General features: G+C 46.0%; 1 protein-coding gene across 4 annotated transcripts in view; it reads left to right on the forward strand.

The window, feature by feature from the left end:
* Window positions 1-18997, forward strand: part of srgap2 (SLIT-ROBO Rho GTPase activating protein 2) — a 244264-nt gene extending 225267 nt beyond the window's left edge. For all 4 annotated transcript variants that reach the window (XM_043716321.1, XM_043716322.1, XM_043716323.1 and 1 more), the window contains 4 exons: window positions 5039-5219; window positions 8909-9055; window positions 9778-10108; window positions 17026-18997. In XM_043716321.1, coding sequence (XP_043572256.1) covers window positions 5039-5219; window positions 8909-9055; window positions 9778-10108; window positions 17026-17409 — 1043 coding nt within the window. In that variant the 3' untranslated portion in view covers window positions 17410-18997. The remainder of the gene's footprint in view (window positions 1-5038; window positions 5220-8908; window positions 9056-9777; window positions 10109-17025) is intronic.
* Window positions 18998-19405: the final 408 nt, after the last annotated feature.

Here is a 19405-nt window from a genome sequence, read left to right on the forward strand (position 1 = left end):
TCAAGTGTGTATACTTCAACGCAAGGAGTATCAGAAATAAGGTGGGTGAACTTAAGGCGTGGATCGGTACCTGGGACTACGATGTTGTGGCCATCACGGACACGTGGATAGATGTGGGACAGGAATGGCTGTTGGAGGTTCCTGGTTACAGGTGTTTCAGTAAGATTAGGGAGGGTGGGAAAAAAGGAGGGGGGGTGGCATTGCTAATTAGAAATGGTATAACGGCTGTAGAAAGGAAGTTTGAGGGGGATCTGCCTCTGGAGGTAGTATGGGCTGAAGTCAGAAATAGGAAAGGTGCAGTCACCTTGTTGGGTGTTTACTCTCGGCCCCCCAATAGCAGCAGAGATGTGGAGGAACAGATTGGGAAACAGATTTTGGAAAGGTGCAGAAGCCACAGGGTCGTAGTCATGGGCGACTTCAACTTCCCAAATATTGATTGGAAGCTCTTTAGATCAAGTAGATTGGATGGGGCGGTGTTTGTGCAGTGTGTCCAGGAAGCTTTTCTAACGCAGTATGTAGATTGTCCAACCAGAGGGGAGGGCATATTGGATTTGGTACTCGGTAATGAACCGGGACAAGTGGTGGGCTTGTTAGTGGGTGAGCATTTTGGTGATGGTGACCACAATTCTGTGACTTTCACCTTGGTTATGGAGAGAGATAGGTGTGCACAACAAGGTAGATTTTATAATTGGGGGAAGGGAAATTACGATGCTGTAAGGCAGGATTTGAGGAGCATACGTTGGGAGCTTAGGCTGTCAGGGAAGGATGTGGTGGAAATGTGGAACTTTTTCAAAGAGCAGATACTACGTGTCCATGATATGTATGTACCTATCAGGCAGGGAAGAAATGGTCGTGTGAGGGAGCCTTGGTTGACGAGAGAGGTTGAATGTCTGGTAAAGAGGAAGGAGGAGGCTTACATAAGGTTGAGGAAACAGAATTCGGACAGAGCAGTGGAGGGATACAGGATAGCCAGAAGGGACCTGAAGAAAGGGATTAGGAGAGCTAAGAGAGGGCATGATAAATCTTTCGCGGGTAGGATGAAGGATAAACCCAAGGCCTTTTATGCGTATGTGAGAAACATGAGAATGACAAGAACGAGTGTAGGTCCGATCAAGGACAGTAGTGGGAGACTGTGTTTTGAGTCGGAAGAGATAGGAGAGGTCTTGAACAAGTACTTCTCTTCAGTATTTACGAACGAGAGGGACCGTATTGTAGAAGAGGAGAGTGTGAAATGGACTGGTAAGCTAGAAGAGATACCTGTTAGGAAGGAAGATGTGTTGGACATTTTGAACAACTTGAGGATAGACAAGTCCCCCGGGCCTGACGGGATATATGCTAGGATTATGTGGGAAGCAAGAGAGGAAATTGCAGTACCGTTGGCAATGATCTTCTCGTCTTCACTGGCAACGGGGGTGGTACCAGGGGACTGGAGAGTAGCGAATGTTGTGCCCCTGTTCAAAAAAGGGAATAGGGATAACCCCGGGAATTACAGGCCTGTTAGTCTTACTTCTGTGGTAGGCAAAGTAATGGAAAGGGTACTGAGGGATAGGATTTATGAGTATCTGGAAAGACACTGCTTGATTAGGGACAGCCAGCACGGATTTGTGAGGGGTAGGTCTTGTCTTATTGAATTCTTTGAGGAGGTGTCCAAGCATGTGGATGAGGGAAGAGCAGTGGATGTAGTGTGGCATTTGATAAGGTTCCCCATGGTAGGCTTATGTGGAAAGTCAGGAGGCATGGGATAGAGGGAAATTTGGCCAATTGGATAGAAAACTGGCTAACCGGTCGAAGGCAGAGAGTGGTGGTAGATGGTAAATATTCAGCCTGGAGCCCAGTTACAAGTGGAGTTCCGCAGGGATCAGTTCTGGGTCCTCTGCTGTTTGTAATTTTTATTAATGACTTAGATGAGGGAGTCGAAGGGTGGGTCAGTAAATTTGCAGATGATACGAAGATAGGTGGAGTTGTGGACAGTGAGGAGGGCTGTTGTCGGCTGCAGAGGGACTTAGATATGATGCAGAGCTGGGCTGAGGAGTGGCAGATGGAGTTCAACCCTGCCAAGTGTGAGGTTGTCCATTTTGGAAGAACAAATAAGAATGCGGAATACAGGGTTAATGGTAGGGTTCTTAGTCAGGTGGAGGAACAGAGGGATCTTGGGGTCTATGTACATAGATCTTTGAAGGTTGCCACTCAGGTGGATAGAGTTTGTAAGAAGGCCTCTGGAGTATTATCGTTCATTAGCAGAGGGATTGAATTCAAGAGTCGTGAAGTGATGTAGCTGTACAGGACTTTGGTTAGGCCACATTTGGAGTACTGTGTGCATTTCTGGTCGCCTCACTTTAGGAAAGATGTGGGAGCTTTGGAGAGGGTGCAGAGAAGATTTACCAGGATGTTGCCTGGAATGGAGAATAGGTCGTACGAGGATAGGTTGAGAGTGCTAGGCCTTTTCTCATTGGAACGTCGAAGGATGAGGGGTGACTAGATAGAGGTTTATAAGATGATCAGAGGAATAGATAGAGTAGACAGTCAGAAACTTTTTCCCCAGGTACAACAGAGTGTTACAAGGGGACGTAAATTTAAGGTGAAGGGTGGAAGGTATAGAGGGGATGTCATGGGGAGGTTCTTTACCCAGAGAGTGGTGGGGGCATGGAATGCGCTGCCTGTGGGAGTGGCAGAGTCAGAATCATTGGCGACCTTTAAGCAGCAATTGGATAGGTACATGGATGGGTGCTTAAGCTAGGACAAATGTTCGGCACAACATCGTGGGCCGAAGGGCCTGTTCTGTGCTGTATTGTTCTATGTTCTATGTAGGACTCACACAAAGGTAGCTATGAAACCAGACACTGGGGGAACAGCTGTCCTTCATTGATGGAGGAGAGAGATTGGCAGGGAGACTTGAGCTTTCAGGGAGGGGCTTCCTCAGGACTCTGTCAGCACTGTGTTACAGACACATGGCTTTTACACATATGTAGCTTTCCCTGAACTATGTCATCGCTGCATTGACATCAACCCTGGGGAAAATCTGGTGAATGGCATGCCTGCAGCTAAAAACCAGAGAGAGGAGTGTTCATCCCCACCCGATGTGCTGTAATGTGCCGCACTGCGCCAGAATGATTACTGAGGCAGGAATGTAGACAGTTGGACTCCTCAACTTGGCCTAACAAACCATGACTGAAGCTGACAGTCCACACGGTAACACAGAGTCACTCACATTCCCTTGTGGCTTCATCATTTAGCCTCCCTCACACCTCCACATGCTGTTCATCTGGACCAGGGCACCAACAAAACTTGTTTCAAACCTTTCACATCTTGCCTGTCTTTGCCACAGCAAGTGGTTGAAGCCGAAATGTAGAATGTTTTCAAAAAGAGTTTAATATAATGTGGAGGTGCCGGGGTTGGATTAGGGCGGACAAAGTCAGAAGTCACATGACACCAGATTATTGTCCAACAGGTTTATTTGAAACCACAAGTCACTGCACTGGATGAAGGAGCCACTCTCTGAAAGCTTGTGATTTCAAATAAACCTGTTGGTCTATAATCTGCTGCTGTGTGACTTCTGAGTTAGATTTAACTCTGAGGGCTAAAGGAAGCAAAGGGTATGGGTAGGAAGTGGGATCGGGGAATGAGATGATCAGCCTTGATTAAATTAAATGACAAAGCATGCTCAAAGGGCCGAATGGCCTGCTCCTGTTTTTGATGTTTCCTCAATGCCCCTTGTGTAAGTGGGAGAATCACTGTATGATCGACTGCAGTCTGTGTGAGATGGGTACACACAGTGCTGACAGGGTGTGAGCTCTAGAATTCCCACCCAGTAACACTGAAGGAATGACCTAAGTCAGTCAGGAATGGAATTTAAAATCAACAGCGTTTCCCAGAGTGGATTGAAGCTGCGCTCCTTTTACCTTCCACTGAAATTCACGGCAGCTGACCTGATTATATCAGCTTCCTATCGGGATTCGAACTCTCCCTCCGCACAATGAAGATCATTGTGATCATTTACTGCAAAAAATCCTTGAGATCAGTGTCACCCAAAGTGGGGCAGGCTGTCAGCTCCCTGAGGGGGGGAAGGGTCACAAGCTGAAATTTTGCTGTCACCATCTCTGAGGCCCCATCCCCCTACTCCATAGGCTTCTCCAGCACCCTCCCCAAATCTCACCAAACCCCGAAATGGGATCATAATGGGGCAAACAGCGGTAGGCTATACACACTGAAAGCCAGGATGGTCAGTGGAAGGAGGGAGTTGGGTATAGGGTCCAGTGATAGGACTACCTTTCAATAGTGTCTCACACCGGCCCCCATCCCCTGTCGCTGGCTCATTCATTGGCTGCAAAATGTAAACACAGCCTGGGAGGTGTCTGGCTCACTTTTGGGTTAGAGATAGATAAGTTTTTGATTGTCAAGGGGATCAAAGATTACAGGGAAAAAGTGGGAGAATGGGGTTGAAAAACATATCAGCCATGTTTGAATGGTGGACTCAAAGGGCTGAATGGCCTAATGTTCTGCTCCAATGTCTTATGGGGTTAGCCTCAGTAAGGCTCAGGCTGTGAGCTTCGAGAGGCACATTGGGCAGAACTGCCCCTCAGTGCCGTTCAGTCCTGCCCAGTCTATACAATGCCCATCTGTGGGCATTGGCTTGACCTCAAGTGAGGGCTGTGCCAAGTTTGAGACTGTGTTAATGTTCAGTGGCAGCTCCTGGTAAAGGAATCAATATGAGGGAACTGAGACCAGAGAGACAGGGGCCAGCAGAAAGTGAAATGGATGGGACATTTATTTACTTTATTAACCAGGACAAATTACAAACAGTTTACAATAATCAGCAATTTACAGGGGATAGGGGCAGCAACGCCAGACCCCAAACCCCACCAGTTCACAGGGAAAAGAGGACAAACCTGTCATTATATCAAATCAGAAACAGTAAACGCAGTCACATGTAGACAGTCCAATAAACCGAGCAATAGAACAGTGCACATATTAGCAGGGACTTTTATTGCGAGAAGTGTCCTGAGTGGAAATAAACCCTTCCTTTCTCCTCCCTTTGCAGAAGGTGAGCCGATTGAAGCCATTGCTAAGTTTGATTACACGGGACGCACAGCTCGGGAACTCTCCTTCAAGAAAGGCGCCAGCCTCCTGCTCTATCACCGAGCTTCTGAGGATTGGTGGGAAGGTCGGCATAACGGAATAGACGGACTTGTCCCACATCAGTACATCGTGGTCCAGGACACGTACGTTTTCATTTAAACCGTGATAGATGTGAGATAGATAGAGTTCCAAATCTCATTATAGACAATGACACTGGAAGAGACCACTTTCCCAATCCAAGCAATTGGAAGCCTGGCTCTCTCCCCATGGCCTTGCATCATTCTCTGATACAAATATTGCTTCCCTTTTCCCAGACAAGGTGCTATAGTCTCTATCCACTGCCTATGATTGAAACAACCCTCTTAAACAGAAAATCTAACTCTCTAACCTCTGTGCATTAACTGCACAACCACAACTTTCCCTAATCTCGGTACCAAATCTCTTTGTGAGTGGAAATCATTTTGTTACATCTTTTGTGAAACCTCTCTGCTTCAGGGAGGTTAGCAGAATGGACAGACAGGTGGCAAACGAACCAATCGCTTCACTGGATACCGAGCGATTGTCTGAGGTTCCTCCTTTCACGGTAACTTCCTGCGCCGTGTTTTAATGACCTTTCAATAATGGGCTCTCCAAAGCTGCAGCTAATGCTTGGTGTTGTGTGAAAATTAACCACCTCGCCTGACTCTGTGCTCCTCTTAACCAAACCCAGATGTACTGACTTTTAAATAGAGTTATAGACTCATCCAGCATGGAATTAAACCCTTTGGTCCAACCTGCCCAGGCTGACCATGTTCTGAAACTAAACTAGTCCCTTCTGCCTGCAATTGGCCCATATCCCTCCAAACCTTTCCTATTCATGAACTTATCCAAATACCTTTTAAATGTTCTAACTACACCTGCATCTACCAGTTCGTCTGGCAGTTCATTTGATACACAGGCCACTCTCTGTGTAAAATATGTGCCCCTCTAGTTTTGAACAGCCCCACCTGTGTGAAAAGACCTTTTGCTCTTCACCTTATCCCTGCCCCTCATGATTTTATAAACCTCTGTAAGGTCATCCCTCAATTTCCTATGCTCCAGTGAAAAAAGTCCCAACCTATCCAGCCTATTTTTGTAACTCAGATCCTCTATTCCTGGCAACATCCTGGTAAATCCTTTCTGAACCCTTTCCAATTTAATAATATCCTTCCTGTAACAGGTTGCCTAGAACTGGACACAGTATTCCAGAAGAGGTCTCACCAACATCCCGTGAAACTGTACAGCACAGGAACAGGCCCTTTGGCCCACGATATTGTGCTGAACATGATACAAATTAAACTAATCCCTTCTGCCTGCCCTCAGTCCGTATTCTTCCATTCCTTGCATATTCATGTGCTTATCTAAAAGTCCCTTAAACACTCCTATCGTATCTATCTCCTCCACCACCCCTAGCAGTGTGTTCCACACTCCAACCACTCTGTGCAAAACACTTGCCCCTCACATCTCCTTTGACCTTTCCCCCTCTCACCTTAAATGCATGCTGTCTAGTATTAGACATTTCAACTTTAGGGAAAAAAATTCTGACCGTCAATCCTATCGATGCATTTCATAATTTTATAGACATGACATCCCAATTCCTATACTCAAAGGTCTGAGCTAAATGCCTTTGTAACTACCCTCTCTACCTGTGACCAACTTTCACAGAATTATGTACCTGAATCCCTAAGTGTCTCTGTTCTACAACACTACCCAGGGCCTTACCATTAATTGTATAAGACCTGTCCTTTTTAGTTTTCCCAAAACGCAATACCTCACATTTATCCAAATTAAACTCCATCTGTCACTCCTCAGCCCATTGACCCATTTGATCAAGACCGCTTTGTAATCTTCGATAACCTTCTTCACTGTCCACTATACTCCAAATCTTGGTGTTAATCACAAACTTACCATCCATATCTCCTATATTCTCATTCAAATTGTTTATGTAAATGATCAACAGAAGTGGACCCAGCACTGATCCCTGTGGAACACCACTGGGGTTACAGGCCTCCATTCTGAAGACAACCTTCCCCCTCCCTCTCTGTCTCCTACAAATAATCTTCCTCAGCTCCCACTTGTGCATCGTTTTCTAATCGAATCCTGTGTTCATTTCCCAAGCCTGCGGGCTCTCTCTGTTGCTTGCACATTTCCACTCCTACTCATGCCTCTTACAATGTTTTGCCACATTTATTTATTCACATTTAGTTCAGTTGCCTCCTGTCTGCTGTTTTCTCTCATCCAACCTGCTGTTTGTCACTTTTTAAGAATGTCGTCCAAGTTGAATGGGTCATTAACACTGAGGACAGAATTGGATTTACCGGTGCGGGGGGCGGGGGAGCAGGGTTGTGCCCAGATTGACCCAGTTCCTGTCCCTTCGACAATAAGCTGTTTGTTGGCCAGCTTTCTCTCTCTGTTACTATATTTACTCAAGAGCCACAGGCTGAATATTTGTAATGAGTTTCTTGTGAGACACCTTATTAAACACCTTCTGAGAAAACAGATGCCAAGCCTTCACAATATTTCTGCAGTTTGTCACTCAGTCCTCTGTTCAGTTCTTTTCTGGCTTGCCTTACTTTTATCTGATCCATGTGGGAGGCAACTCCAGCAACTTCCTACCTCCAACACAATTTATTTTATTCACTTGTGAGACTCAGGTGTCTCTGACTACACTAGCATTTATTGCCCGTCCCTAGTTGCCCCTTGAAAAGGTGGGGATGAGCTGCCATCTTGAACCGCTGCAGTCCATGTGCTGTAGGTTGACCCACAATGCAATTAGGGAGGGAATTCCAGGATTTTCACTCAGTGACACTGAAGGAACAGCAATATACTTCTCAGTCAGAATGGTGAGTGGATTGGAAGGGAATTTGCGGGCGGAGATGGGAAGATCCAGTTGAGGTCCTTAAATGGACAGTTGTTGCCAGGGTTTGACCGTGAGAACCTTTTTCCACGTATGGAGTCAGCTATTACGAGGGGGCATAGCTTTAAATTAAGGGGGGGTAGGTATAGGACAGATGTTAGGGGTAGATTCTTTACTCAGCGAGTCGTGAGTTCATGGAATGCCCTGCCAGTAGCAGTGGTGGACTCTCCCTCTTTATGGGCATTTAAACGGGCATTGGATAGGTATATGGAGGATAGTGGGCTAGTGTAGGTTAGGTGGGCTTGGATCGGCGCAACATCGAGGGCCAAAGGGCCTGTACTGCGCTGTATTTTTCTATGTTCTATGTTCTATGGTATGACCCTGTATCTAAGGCCCCGAGAGGTACTTGGCATCGAGAGCTGAGGTGGATCCTGCACCCTCACTCACCCTTGCAGCTACACAACCCCTTCCCCCCAGCCTCCAACTCATGAGATCCCTCTTGTCATCAGCCACCTTCAGCCTGATCCATCTTGTGTGAGCCTGGGCCTCCCTGGGGCTGTAATTCCCGCAGCAGCCACCGCCTCCTTGATGGCACCACTGTGCAAAAGAGATGCTGGCCTCTGATTCGCCAGCAACTCTGGAGGTGGATTGGGGGGGGGGAGGGGGGGGTGGACATCTGTGGGTGGGGGGGTCATGTGTCTCAGTTTGAAGGGAGTTCCCAGGAGGAGTTTCATTGAGTGTTAATAACCATCTGAGGGGGTAAGACATTTAACTACCCAAACTCTAACCCCTGGGGTCTTCGGAAAATTATTCCAGTTGTTTTTATACTTTATGTTCAGAGTACTTTTAAATTGATGTGCTTTATGTTTATGTGTAGTGACAGAATCTTTATCTCTCTCTCTCTCCATCCCCCTCCCCCCCATCCCTCAACCCCCTCCCTCGCTCTCTCTCACTCAGTGATGATACATTCTCCGACCGGTTGAGCCCAAAAGATGACATTGAGCCGAGCAGTGCTCCTCCCCCAGTGGAACAGCCCCTGTGTAAAGGCAGCGTCAGTTCACCAACGGGACATGTTGCTGATATCTACTTGGCAAACTTGAACAGGTCAGAAATGAATGTGTTTGAAAATGGGAACATACGATGTGAAAACGGAGAGAGGGTTTGCCGTTTGGGGGCCCTCTCTCCCCCGGCTTGTCTACGACAGGGAGCAACTCCAGAGGGCTCTGTAACTATTCTCAGCCATACTGGGAATCAGTGCGAAAAGGGTTGCTTGGCTCTCACAGAGCTATCCAGAGATGATGAACCCAGAGGATTTCATTTGCAGAACGACCCGCACTGATGAATTGGTGATAGTTACGAATCCAATTGTAGATTCGCTGTTTGGATAAATACTAGGAGGAGCTGAGGAATCACTGTGCTTTGGGTGAAGGGTGTGAGTGTGGGATTAACTGAAAAGCTCTTTGACAGTGGGTGGCATGGTGGCTCAGTGGTTAGCACTGCTGCTTCACAAAGCCAGGGATCTGGGCTCAATTCCAGCCTTGGGTGACTCTCTGTACGGAGTTTGCAAATTCTCTTGGTGTATTTGTGGGTTTCCTCCCACAGTGCAGGGATGTGCTGGATTGGTCATGGGAATTCGAGAATTGGGAGCTGGGTCTGGATGGGATGTTCTTCAGGGGTCAGTGTGACTCGTTGGGCTGAATGGCCTCTTTCAGTGCTGCAGGGATTCTATGATTCTAAGTGTAAGCACAGCCTATAATAGGCTGAATGGCCTCCGATACTGTACTGTTCTCTGGTTGTAAGTTGTTCCTTTTGGATTATTGACCCAGGCAGAAGAAGAAGGCCGAGGTTGGTAGTGTCCGACGCTCTTTCCGTTCCGCTGAAGGGCCTGGCATCGCTGGCCATGGGCTCGTGCCTGTTCCTGCAGACAGAGAACCACAAACCTCAGCCAGTCCCCGGAGCTCCGCCCAGGTTCCCCCAAACAGCAACAAGGAGACAGCGGATAAACGGTCAGCGATGGTACATGGGGGTCCCAACGCTGTTACCCGCCGGCCCTCAGCCAATAGGGTCGACAGCCCACAGGTTCGCAAGGCGATGGCAGCCGGGAGGTCCAAGAGCTTCAGTAACCACAAGCCCCTGGACCCGGAGACAATTGCCCAGGTACCATTTTGCTTTCTTTCATCTGGCTCCCACAAAGCTGGCTGGCCCCCGTCTTCACTCTGTGCAGCCTGAAATGCAGGGATATGGGGAGGCTGACAGGCATTCACTGAGCTTTACCAGTTACTATGGTAATCATTAGGCAAAAGTGAGGACTGCAGACGCTGGAGATCAGAGTCCAGATTAGAGTGGTGCTGGAAAAGCACAGCAGGTCAGGCAGCATCCGAGGAGCAGGAAAATCGACGTTTCAGGCAAAAGCCCGTCATCAGATTTGCCCAAAACATCGATTTTCCTGCTCCTCAGATGCTGCCTGACCTGCTGTGCTTTTCCAGCACCATGCTAATCTGGACTGTGGTAATCATTGTCTACTTTTGAACCACAGGCCATTCAGCCCTTCGAATGTGCTTCACTGTTTGATTAGATCATAGCTGACCTGCCTGTGTTTTGAGTTCTCCATTCCCACCCCTCTCTGATAACTCTTCGATGCTACTCAGGCAAGGAACTCTCTCAAACTCCACCTTCACAATATTTAATGACACCACCCCTTCCCCAACCTCCTCCACCTCCTGAAGTAGAGTTCCAAACCCTCACTGAAAAAAATTCTTCCCTTCCCTGTTCCAAGAGGGTAATCCCTAATTTTAAACAGTGTCCCCTTGTTTGGGACTTGCCTACAGGAAGAAGCATCCTTCCCACACCCACCTTGACAAAACCATTCAGGATCTTACACAATTCAACCTGTCATCCCCACCCCCACCCACCCCCACTCTCTAAACTCCAGTAGCTACAGAGTCAGCCTGTCAACTTGACCCTCAGAGACCACCCACTCATTCCAGGCATCAATCTGGTAATCGTCCTTCAATGTATTTGCATCCTTCATTAAGGAGACCAAAATCTGTACATGTTATCCGAGAGCTGGTCTCTCCAATGCTCTGTGTCATTGAAGGCCAACATCCTTACTTTCATGACAAACAAAAAAAAAGCTGGAGGTCACAGCGGGTCAGACAGCATCATGGAGAGAGAGACCAAGCTACCATTTCAAGTCCAGATGAAGAGTCATCGAGAGTTGAATCATTAGCTTGCTCTCTCTCCATGGATACTGCCTGACCCACTGTAATCTCCAGCATGTTTTATTTTCTGTACAGATTCTAACTGCTGCAGGAATTTGCTCTTTCCTTTAATGTTCATTTCCTTTCAGAACAAAGGATAACATTCCATTAGACTTATGAATCATTTGCTGTACCTGTATACCTTACATTTAGTGTCTCACCCATGAGCACAACAAACCCTTTGCTTAAATAATATTCTGCTTTATTATTGATCCCACCAGGAAACATTTCATATTTTCCCATGTTATACTCCATCTGCTGGATCTTTGCCCACTCACTCAACCTCTTAGATTGACCTCCAACCTTCTTCTGTCTTTTTCACAATGTACTTCCCGACCTATCTGTGTGTTACCTGTGAATTTTGCCACCCCCTGCCTTCAGTCCCCTCACCTGAGCTGAGATCCTACCATACACTCCAGTGGGACTCCCACTTGCTACATCCTGCCAATCAGCAAAAAAAACCGTTGATTCAAACAATATTCTGTACCGGATGAGAAACCGGTGCTAATTGGTGAGCTACTAGACTCTGGTTGGTAGAGCTGTTGCCATATCAGATACACCAGTTAAATGATGCTACATTCTCCATGGCAGCATCTCCATCAGTTGAAGATCTTTTTTTAACCAACCAATCAGCACTCTTTTCTCATTGCGTATAAAATGTTGTTTTCCTTTACATTGGTGTTTTCTGTCACAGAGGTACAGTCAGTTCTGCAATAATGTGTTTCTTCAATACAGATTGGCTTTAATATGATTGACAAATTGCTAGAATGCGAACTTTCCTTACCTGTATTGGTTATAACGTGATTCTGGCCCCATTAGTTTAAATGGCGTTGTTATTGCACGATTTTCTTATTACAGAGGAACCTCGATTAACTGAAGGACATGAGCAGGGAGTATTTCGTTCGGTTAACCGAATTCCAGATAATCAAATGCTGGATAACAATAGTTTAGCCAAGCATCGGGACCTTGCGATCTTGCCAGATAACCCGATATTCGGATAATCAAATGCCGGATAATGGAGTTTCCTCTGCACACGAGATCGCATGAGAACGGAACTATCACATTATATCAGAACCACCCGTACGCAGCATGGAAACAGAGCGTTCAGTCCAACCCATCCATGCTGACCAGACATCCGAACTTAATCCAGTCCCATTTATCAGCATTTGGCTCACATCTCTCTAAAGCCTTCCTATTCATTTACCCATCCAGATACCTTTTAAATGGTGTAGTTGTACCGACCTCCACTCCTTCCTCTGGCAGCTCATTCCACACACGCACCACCCTAATGATGGCCTAGTGATATTATTGCTGAGCTGTTAATTCAGAGACGCCAGGTAATGTTCTGGGATCCCAGGTTCAAATTCTGCCATGGAAGATTGTGGAAATTAAATTCAAGAAAAATAAATCTGGAATTAAGAGTCTAATAATGACCATGAATCCAGAGCCAATTATTTGGGAAAAACCCAGCTGGTTAAGGAAAACTGCTATTCATACCTAGTCTGGCCAACATGTGACTCCAGACCCAAGCAATATGACTGACTCTAAATAATTAGGGCAATAAATGCTGGCCGAGCCAGTGACATCCTTATCCTGTGAATGAAGGAGAAAACACTCTGCATGAAAAAAATTGCCCCTCAAGTTCCTTTTAAGTCTTTCCCCTCTAACCTTAAACCTATGCCATCTAGTTTTGGACTCCCCCGCCCAGTCCATGCCCCTCATGATTTTATAAATCTCTATAAGGTCACCCCTCAGCCTCCGACCCTCCAGGGAAAACAGCCCCAGGCTGTTCAGCCTCTCTCTGTAGCTCAGATCCTCCAACCCTGGCAACATCCTTGTAAATCTTTTCTGAACCCTTTCAAGTTTCATAATATCTTTCCAATAGGAAGGAAACCAGAATTGCATGCAATATTCCAACAGTGGCCTAACCTGTACAGCCGCAACATGACCTCCCAACTCCTGTACTCAATACTCTGACCAATAAAGGAAAGCATACCAAACGCCTTCTTCACTATCCTATCTACCTGCGACTCCACTTTCAAGGAGATATGAACCTGCACTCCAAGGTCTCTTTGTTCCCTAGGACCTTACCATTAAATGTATGAATCCTGCTAAGATTTGCTTTCCCAAAATGAGGCACCTCGCATTTATCTGAATTAAACTAATACTCTGACCAATAAAGGAAAGCATACCAAATGTCGTCTTCACTATCCTATCTGCCTGCGACTCCACTTTCAAGGAGCTATGAACCTGCACTCTAAGGTCTCTTAGTTCAGCAACACTCCCTAGGGCTTTGCCATTAAGTGTGTAAGCCCTGTCCTTATTTGCCTTTCCAAAATGCAGCACTTGCCATTTATCTAAATTAAATTCCATCTGCCACTCCTCGGCCCTTTGGCCCATCTGATCAAGGTCCTGTTGTACTCTGAGGTCACCTTCTTCACGGTCCACTACACCTCCAATTTTGGTGTCATCTGCAAACTTAACTAACCACGCCGCCTATATTCACTTTTTGCAAACTGTCCTGATGAATACTAGTTATAAAAAACTTTGACAAAATGTGTCCTTTTTCAAGAATATTCAAGTTCTGGTCTACACTAATTAAGATTAACAAAAGAATTTGTAGTCAAGCAATTTCTCCCAAGCACCGCCAAGCCTTCGCCCACTAACCCACCAACAAAGTATTGAGCTGTTGATGGCCTTGTTAACGCACATTATTATTTGTAATGATTTGTGAATCTGTAGCCCCAGTTCCATCGCTCCCTCTGCCAGTTTTAGAATATCATTTTCTGTGGAGTCAAAGGTTTCCTTGTCATTCCTGCCAAATGTACAGCAGACAGCACAACATCTACAGAACAGAAAGCTCTTGGTTAATTGTCACACAAGAGAAAGCAATGTGTTCAGAAGTTCTTTTATTGATGTGCATTCAGTACTGGAACACAATCCTGAGGATAGTGTTACTGTCTGGGGACTTTGAATAACTGTTGAGTGATTTACGATGATGGGGGTGGTGCAGTTGGGGAGAGATGTGAGCTTTGTTCCTTGGGAATTGTCAGCTCTGAAGTTACGTCAAACTGATGCTAGTGTGCGATATCTGAAGGAGAAGGGGGAGAAAGTGGAATTGGGTTTCCTGGAAAATGCAAATACAAGGAAAAGTTAGCAGTGTTCCCTGCTCAAGGCTGGGTGTACTGGCTGAGCTGTTTGTCTCTCCAATGTGTTAACAATATACTGCAGCAGGAATTGGCCAGGAGCACTGGGAATTTCACTTTGATCATTGGTATCTAGAAAACCCTTGTGTTGCCATGGGCCCCTTGAATGATTGTAATGTGATCCTCCATTACCTCAAACCCCACACAAATTCTTTTGAAATCACAATAATTGTTTTGTTTATTTTTATGTTTTCAACAAAGCATTCCAGACTCTGCAAGTTATGGCACAGAATCACAAGGCTTTTTCTCTTCAACATATATTTGCTTTTTCTTCAGAATCTTTTTATACATTTTGATTTTTTTTCTCACATCTACCCTTCCCCCAATTCGTTCCATAACTCAGAGCACAGCCGGGAAACGAGAAAAAGGTGTCCTCCCATCGGGAGGTGTCTGAAATCTCAGAGAGACTGGCTCGGCAAAACTACAGCCATGTGAATCAAATGTTAGATGGTAAACACTGCACTGTGCTGTATATAGCTGGGACTGTAAATACTGCACTGTCCTGTATATAGCTGGGACTGTAAATACTGCACTGTCCTGTATATAGCTGAGACTGTAAACACTGCACTGTCCTGTATATAGCTGGGATTGTAAACACTGCACTGACCTGTATGTAGCTGGGATTGTAAACACTGCACAGTCCTGTGTACAGCTGGGATTGTAAACACTGCACTGACCTGCATATAGCTGGGACTGTAAACACTGCACTGTCCTGTATATAGCTGGGATTGTAAACACTGCACCGTCCTGTGTATAGCTGGGATTGTAAACACTGCACTGTCCTGTATATAGCTGAGATTGTAAATACTACACTGTCCTGTGTACAGCTGAGATTGTAAACACTGCACTGTCTTGTATATAGCTGGGATTGTAAACACTGCACTGTCCTGTGTACAGCTAGGATGTTAAACACTGCACCGTCCTGTGTGTAGCTGGGATTGTAAACACTACACTGTCCTGTGTGAAGCTGGGATGCTAAACACTACACCGTCCAGTGTGTAGCTGGACGGACACAAGTACACACTGCCCAGTCCTGTGTATAAAGGACACAAGTACGCACTGTCCAGTCCTGTGTATGACGGACACAAGTACACACTGCCCAGTCCTGTATATGATGGACACAAGTACACATGCCCAGTCCTCTGTATGATGGACACAAGTACACACTGTCCAGTCCTCTGTATGACGGACACAAGTACACACTACCCAGTCCTGTGTATGACGGACACAAGTACACACTGCCCAGTCCTGTGTATGACGGACACAAGTACACACTGCCCAGTCCTGTGTATGACGGACACAAGTACACACTGCCCAGACCTCTGTATGATGGACACAAGTACACACTGCCCAGTCCTATGTACCAGACCTCTGTATGATGGACACAAGTACACACTGCCCAGTCCTATGTATGACGGACACAAGGTACACATTGCCCAGTCCTGTGTATGACGGAAACAAGTACACACTGCCCAGTCCTGTGTCTGTAACTGGAATATAAAAATATGAGATACCGATATGATCCATTAATTGATTCCAATGTTAGGAATGATGACATAATCAACTTGACAATAAAAATCTGTTGTCCTTGCCTTCTGCCTATTATTCTATTCTCTGGCTTTAATCTGACCAATTACAGTTCACAGCAGCTTGTGGTCTGTTGGCATGATCACTGAGTGACGTACCCGATTCCTAGTGATCACTGGATCTCCCTCCTAATTAGAGGGTGGCGAACTGGTTTTTCCCCATTCCTTATTCCCCAGAAAGTCAGACCTTTTTAAAGGATTAAGGTTTAAAGTACTGCGGTTGAAATGGTGAAAATATCAAAAGGGTGAGAGAGGAAACTGAAATTAGAATGTCATGATGTTATAGCATTAAGCACGATGTCCCTTTAAGAAGTGCTTTATGCAGATCTGTCAGGTACTTGGCATCACATGACCAGAAGCATCACCTATTCTGCGTGCTAGTGCTGTGTGGAGATAACTCCATCCTGTGTGTGTTAGTTCAGCAATGAATAAATCCCAGACACCTTCTAGTAAACAGAATCCAAGGATCTAACTTGTGTTACATATGGGCAGCACAAGGATATTTCTGTGTGGTGATAGAAATGGAACTCTCAGATATGTGATGATACAGACTAATCTATAAAGTGTCTTTCATGTCTTCAGCCCATTCCAACTAGCTTTACCCTCGGTGTTTTGGAGAAGGGTCACTTTCTCTCCACAGATGCTGCCAGACTTCCTGCGTTTTTCCAGTAATTTGTTTTTGTTTTATTTTTAGTGTAGTCACTGTTCCCATATCACTTCTGTGCTATTTATATTGAACATATGGCCAGTTAAACTCAGCGGGTCAGGCAGCATTTGTAGAGAGAAATCAAAATTAATGTTTCCCCATAAGGGTCACTCAACCCAAAACGTTAACTCTGATTTCTCTCCACAGATGCTGCCAGACCTGCTGTGTTTTTCCAGCAACTTCTGTTTTTGTTTCTGATTTTCAGCATCCACATTTTTTTTCAGTTTGATTTTACGTATACCTTTTGGCTGCCTCAGTGAATCCGTCAGGTTCCAGTTTGGTCCTTTCTAATATTTTGGGAAATTTTGTTTTGCAGGATATTGAGGCCACAATGAATTCAGCCCTGAATGAGCTCCGGGAACTGGAGCGTCAGAGTGCAGTGAAACATGCCCCCGACGTGGTCCTAGACACGCTGGAACCCATGAAGGCATCTCCATCGATGGCTCCCACATCGGAACCTTCCAGCCCCCTCCATTCCCGCATTCTGAAGGACTCGGAGTCCTCTCTGCAGAGGAGTGCCAGCTCCTCCGGGGATATGCCGTGCACCTTCAGGCCAGTGAAGTCGGTGAAGATAGCAGCCCAGGTGAAACCTCCCGCTCTCAGGCCCAAACCTGTCGTCTTTCCAAAAACCAATCCGAGCGCCCCCAGCCTCGGCTCACCGACCACACAGCAACCGACAGACAAGTCCTGCACTGTGTGAGCGCTTCTCACTGGAGTCAAGGAGTTCCTGTCTGGATTGTTTGCGAACAGGGAAATGGGGGACCAAACTGGCATCTTCAATCAACATTGAGCTGGAGACGTGATCAGTGTTTGGCGCAGATTTCCACCCAGAATGCCAATCTGTCCTGACTTACCGTGAACTCTTGGTCTTCCTCCCATTTCACACGATGCATTAAACTAGCAAAAGCCAACGTTTGCTTCAGTGTAACATTTCAGTCTTCACAGTAAAACCCGGAACAAACCTAACACAGACTTCACTCAGTCCTTCAAACCAAATAAACCATAGAGTCGGTGTGTGCTCCATCACTCTCTCCAATGTTCGGAAATCCATCACTTCCCAGATTTTTGCCCATGTACCCACAGGATTCAACACTTCTCCTGTGCCATCGTGTTTGGTTATTGAAGGAAAAGCAAAACAGCAACAAAATCATTTGTTGCCTTGAAGAGCAACAATTTATTGTTTTGGTTGAATCTTCATGACTGCTCCGGTGACACGGGTATTTTGGGGGCATTGTTTTGGCTCAAAAACTCACCACCAAAAAGTCACATTCCCCGACATGGAGGGTGCAAAAACCACCAGTTCTTCAAAGAAATTGAATCCAGGACTGGCTGTGTCCTCCGTAGCATTTAACATTACTTTTTTGAAGGCTGAGTATGTTTATAGTATGAAACGTAAAACAAGGCTTTCCCTTTCAAGTGTCTCGGGAGCCAGGCCTTGTCAGCAGAGTTTAGCACAAAGAAATTACAATTGCTGCAATTCATTTTTAATTTTTTTTAATGGACTTTTATTGTGAACAGTTCATTGTAAATGGTGAATTATATTTTGAAAGATTCATGGTATTGAAAACTGGAAATGTTTTGTAGGTTAGCTGAAGAAAACTATTTTTAAGGGAGATGTTCCTGGATCCGCTCAGATGCTGTACTGTGAAAGAGCCACAGCACAATCAACAGACTGGCTTCCTAATCCCGAATCTCTCATCCATTTATCTGTGATCTTAGATATGTTTAAATTAATTTTGATTCTTAGTAATTCCTTTTATTTTGTCATTGAACTGTTCCAGCCTGTTGACAGTATTTTTGTGCTCAGTGTTTGACTCATGCCTGAGAGAGTGAATGATGTGATCGTGTAAATGCCTGTGTGTGAAGAGTCGTCAAAGCTGTCACATTTGCAGAGGGTTTCACAGCACAGTGCAGTGTTACTCTCTTTCCCTCTCTGCTGAGGTGTCTGATCTCAGGAATTGCGATTGAGCTCAGTGCTTCTGGGTTAGGAGAGAGAAGCAAGCCTTAAGTCACTCTTATTCCTTAGTCAGTGAACACTCTGTCTCCCTCCCAACTGTCCCCCCAGTGGAAACGCAGCTACGTCCTCCTGAGTGAGTGCAGGACTGGGGCTGTCCCATGGTAGGAAGACATTGGAACCCTCGCTGTCTGAGTGCCTGCCCCGGGTAAACAGCAGGGAATGTGTGGGACTCCATCTCCAGCAACTGTCAGAGTTTTCACTGCAGCTGCTGTTCCCCAGGCAACTCCTACCAGAAACCAGGACCTCCCCCAGCCCCCCCACCCTGTACACAGGAATACGAAGCAGTTACCGAGGCTCCCAGAGAGTAACCCCTGCGCTATCCGCCTGCCCCACAATGTGCGTTTCAGAGAACAGTGAGATACCTCCTGGAATATTCCAAGTTGTTCAAGCCACTGGCTCACCCCAACTCTCACACTCAGTGAAATGTTACCATAAATAAAGCCAGCCTTTAACTTACCCAGTGGGAGAATTAGATGGAGCTGCAGAGCACAGCCTCCCCAGTGACCAATAACTGAGCTTCCATCACCAGAAACTGAATATTGGAGTCAACTGAAAATATCCGGGGGCATGTGGGGAGTATGATGATTCATCACAGACACACCCCACCGACCCACCAAAGACACACCCCCACCCTCGACCCACCACAGACACACCCCCACACATCCCCGACCCACCACAG

The sequence above is a fragment of the Chiloscyllium plagiosum genome, chromosome 26 (assembly GCF_004010195.1).
Source record: "Chiloscyllium plagiosum isolate BGI_BamShark_2017 chromosome 26, ASM401019v2, whole genome shotgun sequence".
NCBI lineage: Eukaryota > Metazoa > Chordata > Chondrichthyes > Orectolobiformes > Hemiscylliidae > Chiloscyllium > Chiloscyllium plagiosum.